At 32.8% G+C, this 27,537-nt stretch overlaps 3 protein-coding genes and 1 pseudogene across 3 annotated transcripts; all 4 read left to right on the top strand.

Moving 5' to 3' along the window:
- Nucleotides 1-2,586: 2,586 nt before the first annotated feature.
- LOC114164336 (auxin-responsive protein SAUR23-like) lies at nt 2,587-3,129 on the top strand. The gene has a single exon (XM_028048971.1). It carries the CDS (start codon nt 2,654-2,656, stop codon nt 2,954-2,956), a length of 303 nt encoding a protein of 100 aa, XP_027904772.1. The 5' UTR covers nt 2,587-2,653; the 3' UTR covers nt 2,957-3,129.
- A 1,957-nt stretch (nt 3,130-5,086) lies between these two features.
- Nucleotides 5,087-5,689, top strand: LOC114164337 (auxin-responsive protein SAUR21-like; annotated as a pseudogene).
- Nucleotides 5,690-5,832: 143 nt separating this feature from the next.
- On the top strand, nt 5,833-7,921 carry LOC114163746 (putative pentatricopeptide repeat-containing protein At3g23330). The gene has a single exon (XM_028048040.2). The coding sequence runs from the start codon at nt 6,302-6,304 to the stop codon at nt 7,712-7,714; it is 1,413 nt and encodes a 470-aa protein (XP_027903841.1). The 5' UTR covers nt 5,833-6,301; the 3' UTR covers nt 7,715-7,921.
- Nucleotides 7,922-17,155: 9,234 nt separating this feature from the next.
- On the top strand, nt 17,156-17,950 carry LOC114164298 (auxin-responsive protein SAUR50-like). The gene has a single exon (XM_028048910.2). It carries the CDS (start codon nt 17,252-17,254, stop codon nt 17,570-17,572), a length of 321 nt encoding a protein of 106 aa, XP_027904711.2. The 5' UTR covers nt 17,156-17,251; the 3' UTR covers nt 17,573-17,950.
- Nucleotides 17,951-27,537: the final 9,587 nt, after the last annotated feature.

Raw genomic sequence — 27,537 nt, 5'->3', positions numbered from 1 at the left:
TATAAGTGAGGTATAAATTTTATTTTACAAGTCGATTTTTTTAGGGTTAAGTTAGATTTAAAATTCTCAGTTACCATGTTAAACTTTCAACTATTTTTAAGTGGACCATGGGTTAATGATTCCTCTTTTTTTTTCTCTGAATCTATAACTGCAGAGAACAAATCCCGTAGATTATAATATTTAGGTTTCAAAGATTCCATGAAACATAATAAACATATTAAATCAAAAATAGATCTTACAATAACTTAAAAAAAAAACTTATATCTATTAATTATCAAAACCAAAAAATTATAAAAAGTAAATATATATTTAAACATATTTTTAGCAAAATCGATAATGAGGATAAAATTACTCTTCACGGGTATAAATTGTGAAATTGTTGTAATTGGCAGAAAAAAAATGCAGTAGAGTAACAAACTAACCCTCACATCTTCATAAAACACATTATAGGCATGTTATATATTTTTAATGTTTAGAAATTGTAAAGGGCAACTCATTGATTGAGTGGCAAACTAAACTAGTCCGTCGAATTAAAATGTGGAAAATACCTTTTGATTTAAGAGAAATCATTTTTGTTACGAAAACAAATTGCACTAATTAAGCATATACGAAACTCTCTCTTAATTGATTTGTGAAATAGACCGTTTTCCTTCTTTTTTTATCTCAAAATAACAATTATACAACACATTCAAATATATTCTTGTACAGTTTGCGCCATCACGTGGCTGAAGGTTTGAATAGACTGTGACAGACTATTTCAATCCTTCGCCAACAGGCAAAAAAAATTAGATGGGGCATAAGGGTTAAAGCTAAATCGTTTCCTTACAAATGTTGATATCACTAAAAAAACTAACAGTTCAAAATTTTTTAATGCGCTTCTTTAATCGTTAGTGCAGCCAATATGAATAAGCAATGAATTATAACTTCTAAAGAAAATATGATTCTAATGGAATTTGATTTTTATCAGCAATTATAATATGTTTAGTTTTTGTTAGAGGAAGAATTGAAGTCAGAACCTCTCCCACCATCTCTTTTAAATCTCACCAAATTAATTTTATTTCTCTAAATTGTTAGCATGAAGGATCAAACCCACGACATTTTCATCTCTTCTCTTCCTTCTCCCCACTAGGCAACTCTATCACTCCTTCTAAAAGAAATTTGATGAGACTCGGTTAAATACATTCTAAGATAATAAAACATTTTATACCCTTTTTATTAGAGATGTCAAAATGGATTCTAACCCATAAGCCAAACCAGCTTACCACGGGAGTGGGTTGAATTGAGAAAATTTTACTTTTTTTCGAAAGCCAATTGAACAGAATACGACTCACTTAACTCACGGATTAGACGGGTTTGAGCCAGGTTGAAAGTGGGTTGACCCACTTACCCACCAACAATTTTTTAATTTTTTTTTGTTATAATTATTTACTATTTATAACTATATAGGTTCATAATCCCATATTTTTAAATACTAGAAGGTTGTTCTATAATATTTGAATCGTTTGAATGTTTGATTTATTTGTTTACGAAGTTATATACCTTGATACTTTAATCTTTAACTTATCTTTACAATAATACTTTGAGAATTAAGTGAACACTTTGATTCCACTATTATAAAAAATAAATTGAATTAATTCACTCTTATTATAATATAATAAATATATAAAATAAATTGTAATAAAAGATATTTCGTAAGTGAACCAACCAACTCAAATCGGATTGCAAAATTTATGTCTCACCAAAAAAGTGAGTTAGATTGAGCTGACCTATTTATAGTTCAACCCGTAATGAACCAACCAATCTGAGTTGGATTGACTCACTTTCACACCCTTATTTTTTATATTATGTAAAGTATTTTTGTCTAATTAACGCAATATATATGGTAATCTACATAAAAGTAAAATAGCAAATGAAATATCTAGAAATAAAATTTAACTCATTAGTTTATTCTACCAAAGGATTAAGGTGGGAATAAATGATATTATGTGTTGAACAAATCGAGTCTGAATTCAATTTGAAAGTAGTTCAGTTTTGATGCGACTAGGAAATAATTGATCACGGAAATTGCATTCCGATCAGATGAGTATATGTATATTCAGTACATGTTTTGCACGGCAAATACTTGCAGATGATTTCTGAGGCCAAATATCGTGAATCTAACAAATTACACTTCCATCGTACAAAAGAGCTGTTCATAATAATACTCACACGATCGTCAAGAAAAAGTATATCAAATTGTGATTTTATCAACCAGTGGACTTGAATCAAAAGATTATAGATCGATGAGTCCAAAAATATAAGACGAAATTTGAAGAGAAATGTGGATCTATTCTAACCAATTGCATCTCCACCGTACAAAGAGGTAGAAGCTTGCATTTATGTGACGTTTGTTGAAATAATAAATTTGTGGGAGTCATGTACATGTGTTCACTAAGACATGATCACTTGGTCATAGAAGCAGCGAAGTTCACGAACACGTTTTGGCCAATAAGTTTGAGTACACACTGCGCGTTCTTTTCAATGCATATATGTCCCACACCAATTAATCTTCCTCACGCTTTCATCTATAAATACACACACAATATCCCACACTTTCTCCACACACCTCAATTAACCTCTTCCAACTTCTAACCAATACCATTATATTCCACACATGGCTATTCGTTTGCCCAGTGTTCTGAGTGCCAGACACATTCTTCGGCGATCGAGTCTTTTCGCAAATCATGCAGCTGCAACATCACTCGATGTGCCCAAAGGCCACTTTGCTGTGTACGTAGGAGAGGGTGAAAAGAAGAGATTCGTGATACCGGTTTCATATTTGAACCACCCTTCATTTCAAGAGCTTCTGAGTATAGCAGAGGAAGAATTTGGCTTCAGTCATCAACTGGGTGGCCTCATCATTCCCTGCACACAAGAATTTTTCCTTAACATCACCTCCACCTTACATAGGCTATGATCTGCATTTTATCATATCACAGTTTTTTTCTTCATGTTTTTTTGCCTTTTTTGCCTTTCAACATGTGGTGTCACAAAAGTTTACCCCTGCTGAAAGGTTTCTAATATGAAACATTAATTGTATCATTGGCAAAGAACATCAGTACAAAAACAATGAGATTACAAACTTCACTATATTCCCTGTTGTTTACAGTTTTTTTTTTTATCTCCTTTTCTTTTGGTTCTTCAATGGTGTGTTTCACTGTATATATCTACGTACTAATCTAGAACTGAAAGAAACTTTGATATCCTTATGTCAAAATCATTGTTAAATTCTCAAAATTTCCTACAAAAGCACTGGGGCACATGGTTTTTTTAAGTTAGGAATCGTACAGGAATCATTCAATAATTGAGTGGACAACTAAGTAGTCAATTGAATTAAAATGATATGACAAATACCTCTTAATTTAATTATTGGTGAAATAATAATAATATAATATAATATATAATAGGCAAGAAGCCTTCCTTGAAAAAGCACTAGACAGTACTATCACAATATAGCATGATGTCCACACCACACAAATCGACTAAGTAGGATCCGAGAAGCTTCCTCTTCTGATAACGGAGCACAGTTAACAGCTCAAAAATTAATGGTGGAAGACCCAAAATGTTTTCTATCATAACTTCCAAAAGAGATACGAATCACACAAGTTTGATATGCAACACGTCTTCGAGTTTAGAGAATAAAAGATTCGCATTATACTGATATATTAAAAGATTTGAGAGGGAATTTGAGCTGTATGTGTTTATAGTACTTCTTAGAGGGGTGATTAACAACTAATTAACAATTTAACAAACATCTCCATTAAGAGCATATTGCAAGTTGTAGCTATATTTGACCCAAACAGACAAACGTCAATGGATTTAAGGTACTGAGAAGTTTCTATGTATGTTGTTTGGCACATTAACAAGTAGTATCTTAGGGTTTAGTCAGAAGAAAGAAAGAATATAAGTGATGTAAGTTATAGGAATGTAAGGATTCTCTTTCAACTGAAGCCATGTACATCGGTCAATTGCCTCCAATAAATCAAAGTCTAAAAGCAGTATGAATTTAATTTGAATTTAATTAGCCTTGGAAAGTTGACTAGGAAATAATTGACCATAGAATTCCAATCCCTGGACTTACATTCTGATTGGAGCAGTACAGTCGAATATTCAGATGACAGAAACGTTGATTTAGGCAATTAAATTTCCATCGTACAAAGTGGTGGTTGATACTATACCCAAATGAAAATCTAATCAAGTCACTGTCCCAGTTACATACATATCTTATCAAAAAAAGTAGAGTCGCATTAATTATGATTAGATCAATGGTGTTTACACTCTAATCTTGAACTTGCATTATGAGTTTATGACTTGGTACAAATCAGTATATGCTATTGCACAGCTAATAATCAGATGATTTTTGTCTATTTGAGGTGAAACGTGGATCCAATCCAACCAGTTACATTTCAAACGTACAAAAGAATGGTAGCAATTGCACTTGCATCGTCTTTTCAACAAACAGTAGACGCACCCGTGTTTGAAGATAAATTATTTCTGAACGTTGGAGTCTTAATTCAAACGTGATTGTAAGTTTCATGTTGGTTGAAAATGAGAAAATAGAATATTATATAAGAATAAAGACTCATGAACCTATTGTCTTAAGATTTTGGATTGAGAGTGATTTCAATATCTTATGTGATTGGATTTAGATTTCATTGATGTTACATTTTCCTAATAAAACTTTATCTGTAAATCTAATAATATCAACCGGTAAAAATTCATTATCAGTGTAACTGATAAGATAAACAGTGATGAATTATTTTATTACTCGCCGACCAAAACAAAAAGATGAAATAGTGAATTCTATAATGTTTCTGAAGTCATTCTCAAAAGTGATCATAAAGTATTCTATGTATGTTAAATCAATTTGGGGAGGCAAGTGTAGGTGTTTTCTGAGAAGTGGTGAGTTTGTGCAATAAATAAGAAGAGAGGGTCAGGAACGCGTTTCATGCCGATTATATTGAGTACAAGCCGCGTGATCTTTTGGATGCATATGTCCCACACTAATAAAAACCCACTCTTTCCACCCTATGCTTTCATCTATAAATGCACACAATGTACTAAGCATTTTCCACCAACTCAATTCTCTTGCAAGCTCTAAACAACACTAACAATGATGGCTATTCGTTTTCCAACTTCCTTCGGTGCCAAACACATCCTTCGCAGATCTAATCTGGCAGCTGCAACATCACTCGATGTGCCTAAAGGGTACTTTGCTGTGTACGTAGGAGAGGGTGAAAAGAAGAGATTTGTGATACCAGTGTCAGTGTTGAATCAACCCTCGTTTCAAGAACTGTTAAGTATAGCAGAGGAAGAATTTGGATTCAATCATCCAATGGGTGGCCTTACCATTCCATGCACACAAGATATTTTTGATAACATCACCTCTGGCTTACATAGGCTATGAAATGATGCAGCTAAAGTAGATCTGAAGATGGTTTTTGTGGCATAGTTTTTTTTTTTCCTTTCAACTATGACATGATGCAGATAAAGTAAATCTGAAGATGCTTTTTGTTGCATAGTTTTTTTTCCTTTCGAAGTGGGGTTAAGAAAAAGTTCCCCTTGCAGAAAGGTTTACTGTGTAATTGGGTTTTCAGGTTACCTTGTATCATAGCAAATAACTCTATAAACGGATGAAAACATTACTACATTCCATTTTTGCTTTCCGCTTCGTTCTTTTTGGGAATTTGAAGCCAAGCTTTTACTCGTAATTATGATAGATATTTTAAAATTATATTTAAATTGTTTATATTATCTGACAATTTGTACTTTAATATTAAGTAAAATATTATTATAAAACATACTTAAAATATTAAATAAATTTAATAAAATTTAATTAAAAAAAATAATTTATATATTTCGAACGATTAAATTAATCTAAGATTTTGTGATAGATTAATTTTAAAATTTATGTCTATTTACATGTGTATCCTCTAATGATTTTGTAATTATTTTAACTTTTGTAAAGGAAGAGGTCTCGCGGGACGAAGGAACAGTGATGCTTATTGTATTGTACCCTACTTCAGGATTTATAGATTTTTGTTATGTATGTGGTGTGCTATACTTCAATAGTTGAATACTTCGTCCTAATTTTGTAATAACTTTTGCATGATATCTAGTTTCTCCATCTTGCTTACTTTTTGTCCATTTTCTGTCTTATGATTGAGCAATAGCATTTATGCACCCTGAATCTTGTGAATGTAGCCAGCATCAACATTAACAGGATCGACTCTTCTTGATTCCATTTTCATTTTCATATTACATGTCTAAGTCCAACATATTCGAGTTTTTGCACCAATCTGGTGTAAGTGGCGATGTCTCGGCCATTAAGAAACTCCACGCTCAGCTACTCAGAACAGGCATGATCTTCCTCTCCCATCATCTCCACACCCAACTCATTGCCACATACGCAGCATGCCTCCCTCACAATAACCTTCACTTGCTCAAAAACTTCTTCAAATGCATGAATTCCACCAACCCATTACACTTCAACGCCATAATATCTTATTTCTGTCGCAAAGGTTTCCCCTTTCTCGCTGTCGCCTCCTTCTCTTTCATGCACACCAACGGAGTCCCGTTAGATACCTACGCTTTGTGTAGCACGTTAACCGCTTCGTCCAAAGTCAAAGATCTTAATTTTGGGAAACAGATACATACCCAGGTGCTAAGATCAGGTTGGTCTTCTAGCGTATTTGTGGGTAGTGCTCTCATCGATCTGTACTCCAAATTGTCAAATGTACAAGATGCGGCCCTTGTGTTCGATGAAATTCCCGAGAAGAACACTGTGTGTGCCAATGCACTTTTGTCAGGTTATGGCGAAGCTGGGCTTTGGGCTCGGGAACTTGAACTTGTTAGGAAGATGCACGAGTTGAAATTGAAGCATGATCACTTTACTCTATCAGCAGCATTGCGTGCATGCACCGGATTGTCTGCTGTTGAAATGGGTAGGCAAGTGCATGGTTACTTGCTCCGTACGACACCTGATGTAGAGAGTGATGTGTTTCTTCAGAGCGCGTTGATCGAGATGTATGGAAAGTGTGGATCAGCAAAGAAGGCTCGGCAAGTGTTCGAGTTGGTTGGGATGGAGATTAGGAAAGAAGGAAGAAGCAGGGACATTGTGTTATGGACTTCAATGCTGGGAGTGTACGGTAGGAATGGCCATTACAAGGAAGTGATTGATTTGTATGATGAGATGGGGATGGAAGGAATTCGGCCTGATGGAATAGCATTCTTGACAGTGATATCTGCTTGTGGTCGCACTGGTCAAGTTCATGCTGGTGTCAAGTATTTTGAATCAATGACCAATGAGTTCAAGTTAGATCCTGGTCCAGAACATTGCAGCTGCCTGGTTGATTTACTTTGTAGGGGTGGTGAATTGCAGAGGGCATGGGAATTGTTGAATGACACACTCAATAAGGGAATGGGAAATTGTACTGTTTCAATGTGGGGAGCTCTAATCAGTGCTTGTGTGGATCGAGGGGATTTAGAGCTGGGAAAGTTGGCAGCTCAGAGGGCTCTAGAGTTAGATCCTCAAAATGTTGGGATATGCATTATGCTGTCAAATCTATATGCCAGGTTTGGAATGTGGGAAGAAATTGGAAACTTGAGGTTATTGATCAAAACAAGAGGGCTAACGAAAGATGTTGGATGCAGTTGGGTTCAGGTCACTGACTAGTTCAATGGATTCTCTCTAGATGCTGCACCATGTAAACTAGCAGAGAGCAAAACACAGGATTCGGATCTAAGATCATTCATGATATTCTCTTTGATGATTTCTTATGCAAATTTATTTTCGGTCCGAAATGATTCAAAAGTGCAGTCTGTTATATGTGTACATATGTGACAACTAAGAATAGAGAAAGCATACAAGTTTATTTTTGTTTCTGAAAACAAAAAACAAACGAAAAGAGGGAAAAAAGAGAAGGAAAAACGATTGGGCCTTGAGCCCAGGAAGGGTTTCACTATTTCTAAACAAAAATTAAAAAAAAATTAAACTAATACTTCATGGTCTAAATTAAGAGTTTAAAATCTACACCATCACTATAAAATATATTTCAATTAGAATGTGATAAGTTATTTAAATTTGTTTTAATTAGAATTCCATAACTTATTTTAATTTCTTTAATAAATTTTCATAACCATGTAAGTATTTTTAATTATAATTGATAAATCTTAAATAATTTAAACTGATCTTATTTTCATCCTCCTAACAAATTTTTTTAACCTCTTCCGATGATTGTCCCCATCACTAATAATGTTAGACATAAGTTTGGGGAGACCGATGTGAATCAATTTCAACTATATGGATTCAACTTAGTACGATTAAGTAGATTAGTGGATTAATTCATGATGTTTTATTTTTTTAATTTATTTTATATATTTATTGTAGTATAATTAAAAATACATCGACTCAACTCATATTCTCGTAATAGTACAATTAAAATATTTATCTATTCCATCAAACATTATTAGTTCAAAATAAAAACATTAATCAATATAATTTAACAAATTATTTAATTAAATATTTAAATTATTTAAATAATATCGAATAATATTTAACTTTTTTAAAAAATAAAAATATTCGATCTACATAATTACTAATAATAAATAATTATAATAAAAAATATAGAAAAATAATAAAAAATTATTGATAGTTGCGAATCGATCCACCTTCCATTCGATTTAAATCTATTTAACTCGTATTTTCTTCCTCTCACATTTAAAAAAATAATTTTTCTCTTATCCAACTTAGTTTGAATTCTTATAAGTCAAGTTGACTCATGAATTTGAACTTATTTTTATATCATTAAATTATTTTTATGATAATTAATATATATATATATATATATATATATATATATATATATATATATATATATATATATCCTTACATAAATAATCTGAAGTCTATCTTCTAAAGGCAGGAATGTGTTTATCTAATGTGCTTTTAAGGTGGTCCCCATGGATGTACATACATAGCCTTGTTAGTTTATGTGGTTCCAAAGTTGCTTACCAAATGAAACCACTTTCCATCTCTACCATATCATATCAATCTGTACTTTATAAAATAATTCATATTTTCCATCACACACAACACAAACCTACTTATCCAAATCAATTTTATTCTTATAACACATCTTTCTTTTATCCAAACTCTCCAACTGTCTTTTTCAATCCAATGTCTGCCAAATATATTAAGAAGTTCAAAAATATTATTATTTGAGCATAAAATTTGTTCCCATACTTTTATATTATTATTTTATTAATTTAATTTCTATACCTTTATAATATAAAGAATTATATTATCAAAATAAAGATTATTTCCCTTCATGTTATTATTTTACAGATCGTTATTTCCCTTTTAGTGTACATTTAAAGATTAAAAACCAATATGTGTATCAATATTTACTACATGTGCATAAGAATAAAAAAAAATCATTGGACACGTTACAAATATACTTATCTCAAATTTTAAACACTAAAAGTAAATTTAAGTCTGACAAAAAAAATTTATACGAACACTTTTCTCAATGTTATAAAATTATAAAAATATCGTTTTTGTAGGTTGTAAACATAGGAGTTCTGGAGCTGTAAAATAAAAACAATGAATTTCTTCCTCTTAAAAAGTTAATAAGTTGGGCTTCATTAATTTTAACTCTCTCATAAATTTATGATATTTTTAGTTGAGTTTTTATTAAATTTTGGTTGTTTATGGAGTATTTCAAAATTTTATATTTTTTAATTGAGTTGCTACTTTTAATTTTTTTTTTATCAGATGATTTCACTATTATTTTATTCAGTTATCTTCCTTAATTGTTTTTTTTTTTATTAATATGAAATGATATTGTGATTCATGTAAAATTATAAGTAATTAATTTATATTATTTTAACTAAAAATGTATAAATGTATTGAATATTGATATTGTCATGCCTTTCGATAATGTCTATCATCACAATGACTTTCATAACATCATCTTCCACCAACTAAGGGACTATTGTCCTCACCATCATTAATGTAGGTAACATCATCTATTATGTTTTAATTAAACTAACAAAAATCATATGTCATTTTATGTTAATTAATATCGTTTATATTCACTATAAAACTTCACCCTATTTTCACATTGCAATATAACACTCACATCACTCAAGTAATAAAAAAAAGTTTAATTTCAGAAACTCATAATATAAGAATTTTTGCATATAAGAATTTTCGTAATTAATGACAAATATGTATCAACGAATTGATAATTATTGATAAATTACAAAATTTATTAATAAAATTTATCGACATTTACTTTACCGATAAATTTTTAATTGTGGATAATTCATTGATAAAATCAAATAACTAACAAACAAATTGTGTATATTGATATTGTTAGGAATCTAAGTATGAGTCTAAGTTATTGGTTAGATATGAGAAAGTAGAACACTATATGAGAATAAAGATCCATAAATTCATTGTCTTAAGGCTTGCTGGAAGGGGGTGTACGTTGAAGGGACTCACCCTTGAAGGGGAGATTGTTAGGAATCCAAGTGTGAGTCTAAGTCTCACATTGAATAGAAATTAGAAAGTAGAGCACTATATAATGATAAAGACTCATAAACCCATTGTCTTAAAGTTTTAGGTTGAGAGTAGTGTCAATGCCTTATGTGGTTGGACTCATGTTTCATTAGTGTTTGTTCTCCAGGTGAACCCCCTCCTTAAAAACCTAACAGATCTACATGTAGTGTCAGTTGAAAATACCAAAGTTTAGAATACTCAATGAAAAAACAAATTTAATAAAAATTCAAATAAAATTACTCAAAATGTATGTACATGGTACAATTTGGTAGAAGCTTCCAAGGGCTTGCGTAAAATTATTTCTTGCAGATAATTTTCGCAGAAAAATCCGTAAGGAATAATTGATATTCTAGAAGAGAAACTAACATTTTACTTGTAACTTCGAAACGGTATCGTATGGATTAATCTTCATAACTTAAAAAAGTTGAAATTTTGAACTTTTTATTTTAACATGTGATCTCGGATATATAGTAGTTATTAAAAGCTGTTGAAACCATACCACGAGACCCTACAATTACCTCAGTATGTTGTTTTGAGAAGAGAACTTTAAGGACAAGAGAACTTTAGGGGCAAGAGTAACATGGCTTTCATGTGCCACATGAAAGGTAAAGTCCCTATCAACTTAAAACAATATCCCTTATGCTCAATTAATCTCCTTAGCTTTTGCTGCAAATTTATCAGCTTTTCAATCATTCCCATTTTTCTCTAATTAATCTCATTCACGGATCATCGAGTATGTGTAAGGAATCAATTTGGAATGTCTATTAATTTTTTCTGTATTATTTTTCTATTATATCTTTAAAATATATTGATGATTACTAATTTTAAAGTTTTAAAATATATTAAAAAGAATTTTAAAATATTTATATAATGTATTTTTAATGTTCAACAAATAATAACACCAAAAAATTTAATATAAAATCTACATTCACAAGATAGATAACATTCACTAAACTAGTTTCTTGTTGCAAAAAAGAAAAAAAGAACTTTCACTCATTGAATGAACTAGTGCATTCCTTAAAATCTCACTTTAACACTACTAAAAAAACTCATTTCTTTTATCAATCTTTTTTTGAATTTTTTTTTTCAGAAAATACTAACAAATTTTATTATGAAAAAAAAATTGTAGAAAATTATTGTCAATTTTTTTGTATAAAATATTTTTTGTAAAAAATTTTGTAAAAAATACTTACGAATTTTATAATTTTATAAGAAATAATTACTCAGGAAGAGATTACCTACCAATTAAGATTCATACAAAAAATAGCAAAAAAAAAATTCTTACAAATTTCTTTAACAAATTTACAAAAAAGTTCACATATAATAAGAGAATATAATAAGAGAATTTTTAGTACAGTTAATCATCTTTCATCTTTGTGAAAATGTGAGCAAATAATTTATGCAATCCAGATATTTTAAGTTGGGTATATTGTGTACTAGTTTTTGATTTTCTGAACAAGCAAAATTGTAAAGGTGGTTGGAATTTGTCCTGTAAAAGTGTTTTGTGTGATCTTAATATTATCATTGTTTGGCACTGAGAAAAACAAAGGCTGGAGGACAGATCACAGAAATTTCAGGACACTGCCGTATACGAGTCACTTAGCTTTCGAATATCACTTTTTCAGCGTAGGAAACGTGGTAAAAAAGAAGCAAAACAAAAACGAAGGCAGGGTTAGAACACTATAATGTGGTATATATCTGATATAGATTTGTGTCTGGTAACAATTTTTGTATATAGTGTTGATGTTTAGGCAGGACCACATGGGAAAGCTTGCAGTATTGAGACACTTATAATTGTAGTAGCAAACATCGAAGTAGTGATATGTAGGTTGAGAAATTGACAACAAAAAAATAGCTTTAATTACCACTTTTCTTATACTTTGATCTTATCCCTTTCTTCTTCCGAAGAAAAAAAGAACCAACCACGTTGAGCATGACCTCTCCAAATCCATGTTCATGTTCAAAACTTACATGACAGCTTAGCTTGTTTTCTCCTGCTTTTTTTCTTAAATAATCACAATATAGACATGTGCAATTACCATCCAAATACTCAAATTCTTATCCAATTATTCGTGCAACTGAAAGGTGGTGAAGCATTTTCTCGGAAGATACATAGTAATAGCTTTATCAGGTTTGCTTTGAAGTTGATAGTGAGAAAAAAAAATGTAAATTTTGAGAGAAAATTTAATAAAAACAACATCGTGTGCATGTGTTGATCTTGAACTGTCACGGTCTATTACGGTTGAGGTTTATCCGTATGTTGATGCAGATTAACTGTTGGTATGACACTGAACATGTTGAGTTCTACATGATACTGACATGTTCATGAAAGTGGGACATGATTAATATTTTGCAGGAAAAACAAGTGGGAAGCCAGCTGCACTCATGAATGCAGTGTTCGAAACGGGAATGCAAAAGATGAACAAGGTGAGATTAGTATTCGATTTGAGGATAAAGTAACGATGTATTTAGTATGGTACCGAGTTGAAACCGTCGAAAGTAGGAGAATTTAGGAACACACATGGGTTTCTGCAAAGTTGGTTTTGTTTTGCATCGAGTGTAATGTCGGATTGAAGTTGATTTCACGTGTCATTCATGAGGTCGCAGCATCACAAAACAAAACCAACAATCGCAAAATCCAAATCAATACCATCACCAGGTTGTACCGGAGAGTACTTGTAGGTCCGTCGTCAGGTGATACTAATTCCCCTGCAACGCTTAAACCAAATAAATTATTATAGTTTGTGACATGTTGATCTTAAAAAATAAATAATTTATACCTATTTTCTTTATTTGTCTTTGCTACATTATTATTTTAATTGCGTGTTTGTCTTCACCTCTTTCCTTGGTATAATTTGTTAGGAAATTTTATGAATGTATGATGGTGGCATGTCTTGATTTTTGCGTGCTTGTGGGGATAGATGCGTACAAATAAAATAAAATTTATTTGCTTGTTGTAATTAAAGAATAGCCACTGATCGTATATAAATACCCAAAGGGGTAAGGGTCGGTGGGGTTAGGTGTGCGATATAAGCCACAGAAATACGTATATATTATTTTCTTTTCGCGTAGTGTGTGTATTATATTGTATATTTATTAATCATCGATTAATTTTATATAAGTTAATGACGTTCTCTATCTTTTTAATATATATATTTCACTGTTACTCCAGCAAGCTTATTTTTTAAACAATAATAATCAAATATAAGTTAACAAGTACGGAGATAACATATATTCTTAAAAGTAACGGTACTTCCTGTTCTCCTGAATATGTATATTTTTGGGGAAAAAAAAACACAAGTACATTTACAACCCATAATTTTGCTTGATCGTGCAAGAAAAAAAAAACACTTTATGTTTTATACGCCCAAAATGATATAATGTTGTAAGGACGAGATTTTACATGTGAATAAATACTTTAGTTTTTACTTAAAGCGAAACGTGACTCGAGGAGAATGGAGAATATGAGAAATTTGCTTGATATATGTCTCTCGAAAACAAAACTAGAAATAAAAAGTTTCGAAGAACCAGTTACATCCGATCACAAACTACAAAATCAAAATCCCGTAGATTTATCCGATATAAATCAGAAATACTTAAATATAATAATTATAAATGAAAATACTTTTTAGTATATGACTTTTAAGAAAGAAAAAAAAATTAAGAACTAAATTTTAACAATTTTTTTTAATTTTACATTTTTTTCATTTTTTAATATTCTAAATTAATTAAAAAATATCACTTCAAATTATAAAAGGAATTGTCAAAATTTAATTGTAAAAATATCATTATCTAAAAAAACCAACAAAATGTTTTTTCAAGATTTATGAGAACATTTTCTTTCAATTTATTATTTTCTTAAAGCTAAATTTTAATTTTAGAAAAGCATCAGTAATTGAGCTTTATAGCAGCAGTGATCTATATCTACACGAGAATAAGAATGTATAGGTACATCCCTAATTAAAAGAGAAATATTTTATTTCCTTTAATCTTATGTATCTTAACTTGTTGATTATTATTTATGATAGATAGGTGTATAGTTGAGACTGTTTATAAAAGTAAATTATCTTAGGGTAGTGGCTGTATATTATCCATAAAAAAATTTTAAACAGAAATAAAAAAAAAAAAAAAGAAGGAGTGTAGGTAAAGCAGAAAGTCAGTATAGATAAAGCGGAAAGACAGTAGTAGAAGATAAGAGGCAGGAAAGCGGAAAAGCAGTGGTAGGAGATAAGAGACAGGAATCTACGGAATACACTGTAGAGTAATACTTATAAAAGAATATAAATAATCATAAGGCTCAAAAACTCTTTTTTTTTTTTTTTTTTTTTTTAGATCTGACTTCTTATACCTCAACTGCGAGCAAAGGGGTTGTTATACCCAAGTGCTGTTAGCACTCCTCTTAATATATACTCCGTAGTTATATGCCCACTACAAGCAATATAACCCAGAATACGCGCAGTATTTGATTGTTTCTGTCAGATTAAAATCATATACAAGAAAATATAAGTGTAAAGAGTGTCGCAATATGCAAAGTATTCCTCAACCCACAAAGGAAGATCATCAGGGACTTATAGTTCTGTCGGCTCTACTGGCCATAACATGCCCGATCTACAAAGGGTATCCTAGCGAATACAAACCACTTCAATTACACAGATATTCAAAAGGTATCCAAGGTTAGCCCAGCTCTGATACCAAGGATGGAGATTAAGGAAAAAAGATCAATAGGATGGATAAAAAAAAAGATAAAATTTATGAGAATATAAATCTGGCAAAGCCGGTTAGATATTCTCTCATAAACTTTAGTCTCAGCAGAACAAAATATAAACAGAAAGGGTAAACAGAAAGATTAAATTATGTACATAAAATGTTTTCAAGCCTTTAAATGATTATCGCATCTTTTAATAAATATTACTCAAGGCATCCGTAGATGCCTAGAAAGAAACTACTCCATAAAACTTACTTTGATTCCAGAGGGAGGGGGGAGAGATCTGAAATTCCTCGTTTATTTATGGTTGAATATACAGTAGTACAGGGAGGAAAGTTTGAGAGAAGGGAGAGAGAACTAGAGAGAAGGCAGAGGAAAGAGTAAGAGAGATTAAGAGAGAGAGAGGAGTTCCGAGTTTCTTGCCCAACATAAGGGTCTTACAGACTCTTTTATAGAAAAATTTTAGACTTGTAACCTGTTTAACCGGTTACAAATGACCGGTTACCTGTAGTGTCGGTCATGTGATAACTGTATTGTTTTACCCTTCAGTCTATTACTCAGATAAGAGTAAAATTACTGTGTCACAGGTAAAACTTTCTTTATTGTCCTTTTCTGGAGACCATAGTGGATGTTAGGTCTTCATGGTCTTCTTCAAGGATTTGATCAGAGTCTTCATTGTCTGAAGGAAAAGAAGATCCAGGAGTTCCTTGCCCATGGCTTCCTGTTTCTTCGTAGATTTCTCTGTATATCCTTTCTTTTTCGAATCTTTTTACCAGTATTGGACTGGCTTCAATAGGGAAAGGATGGAATTTATTTCCCATAAACTTTTTCCAATACATCTTGGTGTTTATGGTTTCTTTCAAAAGGATGTATTCTGAGTTATCCTTCCTAGAGAAATTCCAATTTGATCCTTCAACATATGCCTTCCAGAGCTGGTACTGGTAAAGTTTTTCTTTGTTTAAAGATAATCCTGTCAAGGTTCCGTGTTGTAGGTGGACATGAGCCTCGGGATTTGACTCTGTGTATAGTTTTATCACATGGGTTGCCATGTTGTCAGGGTTTGTGGCGCTCTTTGGAGAAGAGGTAATTTGTAGGCAGATGCTAGTCATATATTATGCCTGTATCTCATTTACTACAGAATTTATTTCTTGGGTAAGAGAGTTGAATTTTTCGGTAGGGGGATGATAAGTGTCTGGAGACATCCTGCTTCTAATAATAGAGAAGGACACATGACTACGTCTCTGTATAGTTGATTTCTGAAGGTCTTTAAGTCAATTTGGGCCTTCCTAAAGATAAACTTGATCTGGCAAGTACATTTTGTGGACACTGTTTTACAATAGTCGGAGGACTCTTGACACGGTGTTTTTGTATCAAAATACGTTTGGGGTTTAACAAACAAACCGTTGTAATTTTGTGTTTCAGAATGTACCTCAAACAAGAATTCTTGTATGACATCAAATTTTGCGAGGAAAATGTTTGGGTTTATTTGTGGTGAAAAACTGCAAGAGGCAGCATAAGTATGTGTTTGGGTCTTGGGTTCGAATGACATCCCAGTCTTTATTTTTTCTTCATCAATGGTTCCCAGTTTTAAAGCCATATAGAAATATTATGTATTTAAAATATTCCTCCATTATATATTTAAATTATAATTCAATATGCCCATATATTAAAAGTATTTAAAAAATATAAGTTAATAAAGAAATAAAAGTTGAAATGATGTAAGAGATGAAAGTGGAGGTATAGATAGGGTCCATGTCAACGTTGGCATTGGGAGGACCAACATAGAACAGTGAAGGACAGTGGTTTGGTTCCCACCATGTCCTTCCACAAAAACACATACCCCAAAACACCCGTGCCCTCTCTTTCTCTTCATAAATACACCCCATTCACCTTCTTTCTTCTTCATCATCAACTTCTAATTCTCTCTCTCTCTCCCTCAAAACATGGCCATCAGAAAATCAAACAAAACCTCTCAAACCACAGTCCTCAAACAAATCCTCAAGAGATGTTCCAGCTTGGGAAAGAAGAACGACTGCGACCACAACCATGATGCTCTTCCCCTCGATGTTCCCAAAGGCCATTTCGCCGTCTACGTCGGAGAAAACAGAAGTAGATACATTGTCCCCATCTCCTTTTTGACTCACCCTCAGTTTCAGTCCCTCCTTCGACAGGCCGAGGAAGAGTTTGGCTTCGATCACGATATGGGACTCACTATCCCCTGCCAAGAAGTTGTTTTCCGCTCTCTAACATCAACGCTACGATGATCAGAGATCAATTGCTTCAACAATCAAGAACAGAGATCCAAGGTGGCTGGCCAAGACGAAGCTTCTTCTGCTTCTCTTTTTTAACACCCATCGTCAATCTCTCTTCACCGTCTATGCATTGTGTTTCTCACGATCTGCGTCTTTTTGTCCCATTCTTTTTTTTTTCTTCTTCTGCTTTTTAACAGCTAGCCCCATTTGGGCTTTTAGATGTTCATCATGAGACTCTAACCTTTTGTCCCCATGAGGAATTTCTAGGGGTGAAAATTGTATAAAGGGTTCGCTGTTCGTCAAATTTTCCTCGCAGGGGTTCTATACTATTGCCCTGTGAGAGAATTTAGTTTTTTTCAATGGAATCTAGGAAGTTTGATTTCACAGATAGATACCTTTCTCTGTTTCTCTGTTACTCTCTCTCCCTGTACAAAAATCTTTCTCTGTTAAGATTTGTACCTGGACAGAAACAGATAATATTGTATCCAACATAAAAAAGAATCATTCATAAACTTAACTAAAAAAGTTTCCTTTTTTTTTTCCTTGCACAAAATGTACAAACGAAAGTTTTACCACAAGTGTGTAAAATTAGGAGTAAATATTATTTTGGTTCAAGTGAATTTTAGAATTAATTTATTTTAAAATTTTAGAATAATTTATTATTTTATTTTTTAAAATACGTAAATTTAATATTTTTAATTAAATTTTATTAAATTGATTTAATGTTTTATATATATTTTAGTATTATATTTTGAATTTTTTATATTATTTAATATATTTTTATTTTAATATTAAATTAATTATTATAATAAAATATGTTTGAAATATTAATAAATTTAATAAAATTTATTTAAAAATTTATATTTATATATTTTAAATAATAAAAAATTAAATTAGTCAAAATTTTGAGATTAACCGGTTCTAAAATTCAGTTTAACTCTAAAAAATTATAACTGACCAGACGAGAGTGTGAAAATTTTTGAAACGGTTTACAATAACGAGAAATAAAAGAAGGGGACGGAGAAACAGTAGTGAGAGAAAGTGGTGTACTTAAATGTGTACGGATATCTGGTTGAACTTTAAAATAAGAAAAGGAGGTAGAATGGCCCACATCACATACTATGATTCCATATTAAGGAAGAATATGTCCACGCCCCAAACAGAACTAATATAAAATCATGTTACTTTTTACCTGTGTGGAGAACAGATTGAAAAAAAAAAAACTAAAAATTGATATGATTTGTATTATTAAAAAAATAACTACATTTATAATATAATGGATTATCTTCAAAATATAATTAATTATGTATTTTATTTTGAGTACATTGTTTTATGAGTTTGATACCTCAATTTTTATGTTTTTCTAATAATTATTCTAACCTTTTTTAACTTTTTTTTCTGTTCTTCAATACTCTCTTTTGCATCTTCATAAATAGATACACTTTTAAACAATAATATATTTCTGTATACATACCATATATACCCATAAATCTACTCAAAATAAAGAAAGAAAAATTAACATGGAAACAAACTATTTTCTTTATTTTTATCTTTTATTTAAAGCTTCGATCTTTTTTTCTGGTTTCATTTCTTTCTTCTTAACGAAACAATGAGTTAGATAACTAAACTCACCCCAAACTTGCTTACTTAACATGTCTTTTATACGTTCTACATCATTCACAGCTTAATAATCTCGTATAATTTCTTACAAAATAGTTAATTTCTTATATTATATAACTTTTTACATTTTACTTAAAAGTTTCATCATGTGGGTAACATTTTTTTTTATTTTTTTCAGAGTCAATAGTTCTCTTACATATCGAAGTAGTAAAAAGAAAAGAATGAGTGCTTCTTTTCTTAGATTTAGATTGTACCTCTACTTACAATATCAAATGTTTTATAATTTATCTGTATAGTAGGCGGGATACTTAACGCGTTAGCTACAGCATTGCACGGGTCGATACGCACAGCGCCTAGTATCCATTGTTTACGACTAGGACTACTGGGTATCTAATCCCATTTGCTCCCCTAGCTTTCGTCTCTCAGTGTCAGTATCGGCCCAACAGAGTGCTTTCGCCGTTGGTGTTCTTTCCGATCTCTACGCATTTCACCGCTCCACTGAAAATTCCCTCTGCCCCTACCGTACTCCAGCTTGGTAGTTTCCACCGCCTGTCCAGGGTTGAGCCCTGGGATTTGACGGCGAACTTAAAAAGCCACCTACAGACGCTTTACGCCCAATCATTCTGGATAACGCTTGCATCCTCTGTCTTACCGCGGCTGCTGGCACAGAGTTAGCCGATGCTTATTCCCCGAATACCGTCATTGCTTCTTCTCCGGGAAAAGAAGTTCATGACCAGTAGGCCTTCTACCTTCACGACATTGCTCCGTCAGGCTTTCTTTCATGTCCTTTCTTCTCAAATGTATTATTACAAAAATCAACCTAACCAGCTAAAGTAGTGTTAAAATTTATTCTTTTAAAAAACATTTTTTATAATTAATTATTATAATAATCACTTGTATTTTAGTTGTTAACATAATTTATTTTTTGAAAGTAATTTAAATATAACTTTTACTTTAATGCATTATCAATGTAATTAATTATTGTAAAAATTAAAATTATATAACTATATTAAATTATTGAAGATTTAAATATGATTTAATCTAAGTGAAATGGACAACAAGTTATGATTTTGATTTTTATAAAAAAAAAAATTATAACCTTGAAATTAAACTCATTATTTTTATTTTTTGTTTGCAATGTGCAAATAATATTTTTATTAGGTTATTTATTTTTTATTTTACGAAAACCAAGTACGTTCGTGTCTAAAACTATGAAAAAATTAAATTTATAATATGTAAAAAAATTAAATTCATACATAATATGTATGGTGAATATTAAGATGTGTGTTTTGGTTTTCTAATTTTTAAAATTGATTAGTTAAAATGATTTTTAAAAATTAAACTTTAACGAGTTAAGGATGAAAGAAGACAAAAAAATGAAACAGCACGAACAAACGATACAATTGTCATAATTTTTTTTATTTTAAAATTAAGAAAGAGATATTGGTTTTGAAAACTATTTTTTTTATCATTTTTTGTTTTTATTTTCTTAAAAATAAGAATAAGGAACAAAGAGATCCTAAATTCCGCCGGTAAAAGATGAGTTGCATAATCTAATTTACATTTTTTCTTGTCTTCATTGTGTTTTGTCCTCTCTAATCTCACTCTCATAATTTTATATTTTAAAAAATTCATACAAAACAACAAACTTGGTCACATGCTTTATTTATGTCCCTTTTTTCACTGCTCAATTTAACTTTTTTGGAACACAAATAAATAAAATAGTAAGAGTGTTCACAGGTTAACTTTTACTTAGTTATAAATATAAAAATGGTCGTGATTTGTTAATACACAAAAATATTTATTTTTATATAATTAAATTTTATAATATACAAATATTTTAAATATAAATTATGTTAAATTATATTTCATAATAAATAAAACGAACCTGAATAACAAAACGAAAACGAGTTATATAGATAAAGGTCAATAGGTTGAGATTAGAGAATTTTGTTTAGTAGTTGCAAAGTTTGAAATGTACATTTTATAAGATTCTGTACAGAATCTTTTAATTGAGAATTGAGAAGGTGAGAGCATTCACTCTCTAAACTAGATATCCAAATTTATAATATAAGAATATATTAAATTAATAAAGTGAAATCAATTTATAGTTTTTACATTTCAAAATACTATGTTTTTATACATTCAAAGTTTCTCGGCATTACTAATTTGATACAAAGTGAATACAATAATATGAAATTTAATTCAGTCTTATTCATTAAAATTAAATTAAATTATAAGAATTACAAATTTTGATATAAGTTAAAATGAATTCACTTTAATTAATTAATCCACATACAAATAATAAGACAATTTAATAGTTAGATTAAAGGTAAAAGAGAAAAAGATCATGAGTTTAGCTATTTCATTAAGTTAAAAGTATATTTTAAGTCTAATTCAATTTCACAAAACCGATTTATAAGATAAGAATTATACTTATTTATATATTGTGAATTGATCTTATCTCTAATCGACACGGGACTTTTAACAAATTAACAACTAATATTTGTATATAAGATGTTGGCAACTAAGTTTGAAAGTAACAAATGTAGAAACAAAATGAAGTTGTATTTAATGGTTGAGAATATTTAGCCCATTTTGAGATAGAAAAGTAAGAGTGGGAGTAGACTCTTGAAATGATGGTTGGCACTAATTAAAGAAAAATGCAGTTGCATGAAAACAGAGCTTGAAAGGAACTGTCCTTCCTTTTGCAGAGAAGGACCAGTTGCCAATTCTTAATGGTCCTATCTTCATTATTAATCAATGCTTCTCTTTCTTTCTTCTCCTTTCAGAGCCACAAACAGATTCTCCCATTCACCACTGTTCTTTAACTCCCTTTCCTCCAAAACAATATCTTCTCCTCCCCAACACCCAATAAAAACATGTGCATTTACATTTAGTACAATTCATATAAATGTGAATGATTCAAAAAGAAAGTGTCACCATTTCTGTGTTTAGTTTTTACAGATCGTAAATAGTTTGGGATATGCGTACTGAGAAGAATATTTGTGATCTGCATCTACATCCACATCAGTTAGGAATTTGTGTATTGGAATTTTGTCCCAAAGTGCCCCACCCATGTTCTCGCCTATTTCCTCGAAAGAACACTTCTTCGTCTATTGCATATGTTACCATCCAAACCACACCATCCTTTACGTTCAAAATCAGACTCTCTTAATGCTCTGTTTCATTCTTTGTCCATTCTGCTGTTCGTCACCAAAACAAATGTCTCTTCTGTTGCTTTCATGCTTTATATCCCAATCTTCCTACATCAAAAGTTATCATTTTTCTACTAGGTACATTAGAATCAAACTGCAACGTAAAATTTATCTATCCTATACAACGTAAAATTTTTGACTCACACTCATATTATTTCCGACGTTACTCTCCAAAACGCATTCCTGAGAGCTACATATCGCAAGTGGTTCTCTCAATTTGCATCATCGCATCTTACTCACCATGTGTCAGGTTTTACAGAGGGGGTTTCACTAGGGAGAACAACACAAATGTGGAGAAAAGGCCCAAAATTTGAGAAGCCCATGTCTCACTTAAACCTAGTGGAGAGGAGGCTATAAAATAAAGAGAGAGGCAGAACAATAGAGTCAGAATACACTGAAAGCCCTAACACATAGAGGGAGAGGTAGAGGGAAAATTCTGTTCACGTTTTTCATAGAGCTGTCGCAGTAAATTCGGCGCTGCGGATTCGTTCACCGTTGGATCGGGCTGAAATTTTTACAGCAGGTTCGGAACTCATTGCTCTTCATTCTGACCGGTCGGATCTTTGATACGAGGTCTGAGTTGGGAGATATTAATTTCGCACTGCAGCAGTGATTTGTAGAGGTTTTCCTCTCTTGTTCTTCTCTATTTGAAAGCTTTGTTGCTTTGTTATTTGGTTGGGTGTTGGCACTAATTTGTGCTATTGATTAAGACTCTTTTGTACTCTTGTTGATCATAGTGAAGCTATTTCTTTGGTCTGGACGACTCGTGGTTTTTACCCTTGATTTGAGGGGTTTTCCACGTTAAAAATCTTGGTGCCTTTATTTGTGCTTTTGGTGGTTTATTATTGCTGCTCTTTGATTATTGCTCCTCATAGATTCTTGCAAGTTAGGGGAAATTATATCCGCTGCATTCTCTGGTATATTGTTTGTTATTGTTTTCCCCATCAGAGTGGTATCAGAGCTCTTGGTTGGGCTATATTTACTTGCTTGAATGATGGAGGCAAATGCAAAGATGGTTGCTTTGAATGGTACAAATTATCATTTGTGGAAGGGCAAGATGAAAGATTTATTATTTGTCAAGAAATTGCATCTTCCGGTCTTTGCTACACAGAAGCCAGATTCTATGTCTGAAGAAGAATGGGACTTTGAGCACCAACAGGTATGTGGTTTTATTCGGCAATATGTTGAAGATAATGTTTATAATCATATTGCTAATGAGACACATGCCAGAGCTTTGTGGGAGAAGATTGAGTCTTTGTATGCTTCTAAGTCGGGCAATAATAAATTGTATTTGTTAAATTGCTTGATGAATTTGAGGTACAGGGAGAATTCTTCTATTTCTGATCACTTAAATGAGTTTCAAGGGCTCCTAGATCAATTGTCAGGAATGGGCATAAAGTTTGATGACGAAGTTATGGGATTATGGTTGCTTAATACTCTACCAGAGTCTTGGGAGGTATTTCGGGTTTCAATTACGAACTCTGCCTCGAATGGTGTTGTTTCTTTTCAGATGGCAAAGAGCGGTGCTCTTAATGAAGAGATGAGAAGGAAGGCACATGGTTCTTCATCTCAGTCTGAGATGCTTGTTACAGAAGCTAGGGGGAGAAGTCAGAAAAAGGAACATAAAGGTGGTAGAGAGAAGAGTAGGAGCAAGTCCAAGTCAAGATACAAGAATTTAGAGTGCCATTTTTGTCATAAAACTGGACACATTCAGAAATACTGTTTTAAGTGGAAAAAGGAGAACAAAGACAAGAAGGGCAAACAGAGAGAGAATGATCATGATGATGATGATCGTGTCACTACTGCTACAGATGGTGATCTTGTTCTTCTTCGTGACTTTGAGTCCGTTAATCTTGTATCTGATGAGAGCATGTGGATTATTGATAGTGGTGCTACACTGCATGTTACACCTAGGAAGGAGTTCTTCACATCTTACACTTCTGGTGATTTTGGAGTGTTGAAGATGGGTAATGATGGTGAGTCTAAAGTGATTGGTGTTGGTGATGTTTGCCTGCAAACCAACATGGGAGTGCAGTTGTTGCTTAAAGGAGTCAAACATGCTCCGGATGTCCGTTTTAATTTAATCTCTGTGCAGTTGCTTGATGATTGTGGTTATGACAATCACTTTGGTTCTAGTAAATGGAAGCTCACTAAAGGTAACTTGGTTATGGCCAGAGGGGAGAAACAATCTAAATTGTATTGGACTAAAGCTTTGGTTGCTAAAGACAGTGTGAATGCTATGTATATGGAGGCATCTTTGTGGCACCGGAGGCTTGGTCATATAAGTGAGAAAGGGCTTAACTGCTTAGCTAAAAAGGATGTGCTTATGGGATTGAGAAATGCAGAATTGGAGAAATGTTCTCATTGCATGGCTGGTAAACAAACCAGAGTATCTTTTAAGAAGCATCCACCCTCAAGGAAGTCAGAATTACTTGAATTGGTGCATTCTGACGTTTGTGGCCCATTAAAGGTAAAGTCATTTAGTGGTGCAGTTTACTTTGTTACTTTTATTGATGATTGTTCCAGGAAGCTATGGGTCTATGCTCTTCAGCGGAAAGGTCAAGTACTTGAAAAGTTCAAGGAATTTCATGCTATGGTTGAGAGGCAATCAGGCAAGAAGCTGAAATGCATCCGTAGTGATAATGGTGGTGAGTACCGTGGACCTTTTGATGTTTATTGCAGGCAGCATGGTATTAGACACGAGAAGACTCCTCCTAAAACTCCTCAGTTGAATGGTCTAGCGGAGAGGATGAACAGGACCTTGGTTGAAAGGGTTACATGTATGCTTTCAGAAGCAAAGTTGCCTAAGCACTTTTGGGGAGAGGCATTGCTTGCAGCTGTGCATGTTATTAATCTCAGTCCCGCAGTTGCTTTGAATATTGAGGTGCCAGACAAAATTTGGTTTGGTAAGAATGTTAGATATGATCATTTGCGTGTCTTTGGTTGCAGGGCATTTGTTCATGTTCCTAAGGATGAAAGATCCAAGTTAGATAAAAAGACAAGGCAATGTATCTTTATTGGCTATGGTGAGGATGAATTTGGCTACAGGTTTTATGATCCTGTTGAGAAGAAGCTTGTTAGAAGCCGTGATGTACAATTCATGGAAGATCAGACCATTGAAGACATTGATAAGGTGAAGAAGACCACACCCGAGAAAGACAGTAATCTCACTGATGGTAATCCGATGAGGTTGCCCGCTCACAATTTGGAGAATGTTGAAACGGAAGCTCAAGACAATGAGCAACATGGTGATGTTGATGATCAACAGTTTGGAAGTGGAGTAGAGGTTCCAATTGATGATGCTCAAGAGGAACATGATGATGATGACGATCTTGGTGATATACCTGAATCACCTCAAGTCCAACTCAGGAGGTCTAATAGACAAAAACAACCTTCTACAAGGTATTCCTGTGATGAGTACATAACCTTGACTGACGGTGGAGAACCTGAGTGTTTTGAAGAGGCTTTGGATAGTGAAGAGAAGAAACAGTGGCTGGATGCAATGCAAGATGAGATGAAATCTTTGCATGATAATCACACTTACGACTTGGTGAAATTGCCTAAGGGCAAAAGGGCATTGGAAACTAGGTGGATTTTCAGGGTGAAACAAGATTCAAATTCTACGCTTCCAAGGTACAAGGCCAGATTAGTGGTGAAAGGTTTCAGACAGAAAAAGGGTGTTGATTTCAATGAGATTTTCTCACCTGTGGTGAAAATGTCATCCATCAGAACTGTGCTAAGTTTAGCTGCTACTCTTGATTTGGAGGTTGAGCAGATGGATGTGAAGACAGCTTTCCTTCATGGTAATTTGGAGGAAGAGATATACATGAAGCAACCTGATGGTTTTCTTGTTAAAGGCAAGGAAGATTATGTGTGTAGACTAAGAAAGAGTCTATACGGTTTGAAGCAGGCTCCAAGGCAGTGGTATAAGAAGTTTGAGTCTTTTATGTGTGAGCAGGGTTACATGAAGACTACTTCTGATCATTGTGTCTTTGTTAAAAGGTTTTCTAATGATGACTTTATTATCCTGTTATTATATGTTGATGACATGCTTATTGTTGGGAAAGATATTTCCAGAATTGACAGGTTAAAGAAGACACTTGGCGAGTCTTTTGCCATGAAAGACTTGGGAGCTGCTAAAAGGATTCTTGGCATACATATCTCACGTGATAGGAAAGAAAAGAAGATTTATCTATCACAAGAGCAATACATTAGGAAGGTGTTGCAGAGATTCCAGATGGAAAATGCTAAAGCTGTGAGTACTCCTCTTGCTACTCATTTTAAACTGAGTGTTAAACAGAGTCCTTCAAATGAAGTTGAGAAGACCAATATGAGTAGAGTTCCTTATGCATCTGCGGTGGGCAGTTTGATGTATGCGATGGTGTGTACAAGACCAGATATTGCACATGCTGTTGGTACAGTTAGTCGATTTTTGTCAAACCCAGGTAGAGAGCATTGGAATGCTGTGAAATGGATTTTGAGGTATCTTCATGGTACAGTTGATATGAAGCTTTGTTTTGGAGGTGATAAACCTACTTTGATGGGTTACTCAGACTCAGATTTGGCTGGGGATATTGATTCCAGAAAGTCCACTTCGGGCTATTTGATAAAGTTTGCAGGGGGAGCTGTGGCTTGGCAATCAAGACTACAAAGGTGTGTAGCGTTGTCTACTACAGAAGCAGAGTTCATTGCTATTACTGAAGCATGCAAGGAGGTGTTATGGTTGAAGAAATTCTTGCAGGAGCTTGGTTTTAGGCAAGATAACTATTCATTGTTTGTTGATAGCCAAAGTGCTATCCATCTTGGTAAGAATCCAACTTTTCATTCTAGATCCAAACATATTGATGTGAGGTATCATTGGATACGTGATGCTTTGGATGCTAAGTTGTTGGAGTTGAAAAAGGTTCATACAGATGATAATGGTGCTGATATGATGACTAAAGCATTGCCAAGAGGAAAGTTTGAAGTTTGTTGTGAGATCGCCGGTTTGGCGGTTATCTCCACATAGTTGTGAGGGGGAGATTTGTTGGGTATTGGGCTCCCTTCCTATGTGGAGAAAAGGCCCAAAATTTGAGAAGCCCATGTCTCACTTAAACCTAGTGGAGAGGAGGCTATAAAATAAAGAGAGAGGCAGAACAA

Source organism: Vigna unguiculata, chromosome 9 (assembly GCF_037176805.1).
Source record: "Vigna unguiculata cultivar grain cowpea cultivar isolate G323 ecotype 2 chromosome 9, ASM3717680v1, whole genome shotgun sequence".
Taxonomy (NCBI): Eukaryota; Viridiplantae; Streptophyta; class Magnoliopsida; order Fabales; family Fabaceae; genus Vigna; species Vigna unguiculata.
Note: the sequence above shows the minus strand (reverse complement) of the source record. Positions and strands in the feature narration are given on the sequence as shown.

What these genes read in the sequence shown, in the direction of transcription:
- LOC114164298 (XM_028048910.2), top strand. Translation starts at nt 17,252, where the DNA reads ATGGCCATCAGAAAATCAAACAAAACCTCTCAAACCACAGTCCTCAAA.
- LOC114163746 (XM_028048040.2), top strand. Translation starts at nt 6,302, where the DNA reads ATGTCTAAGTCCAACATATTCGAGTTTTTGCACCAATCTGGTGTAAGT.
- LOC114164336 (XM_028048971.1), top strand. Translation starts at nt 2,654, where the DNA reads ATGGCTATTCGTTTGCCCAGTGTTCTGAGTGCCAGACACATTCTTCGG.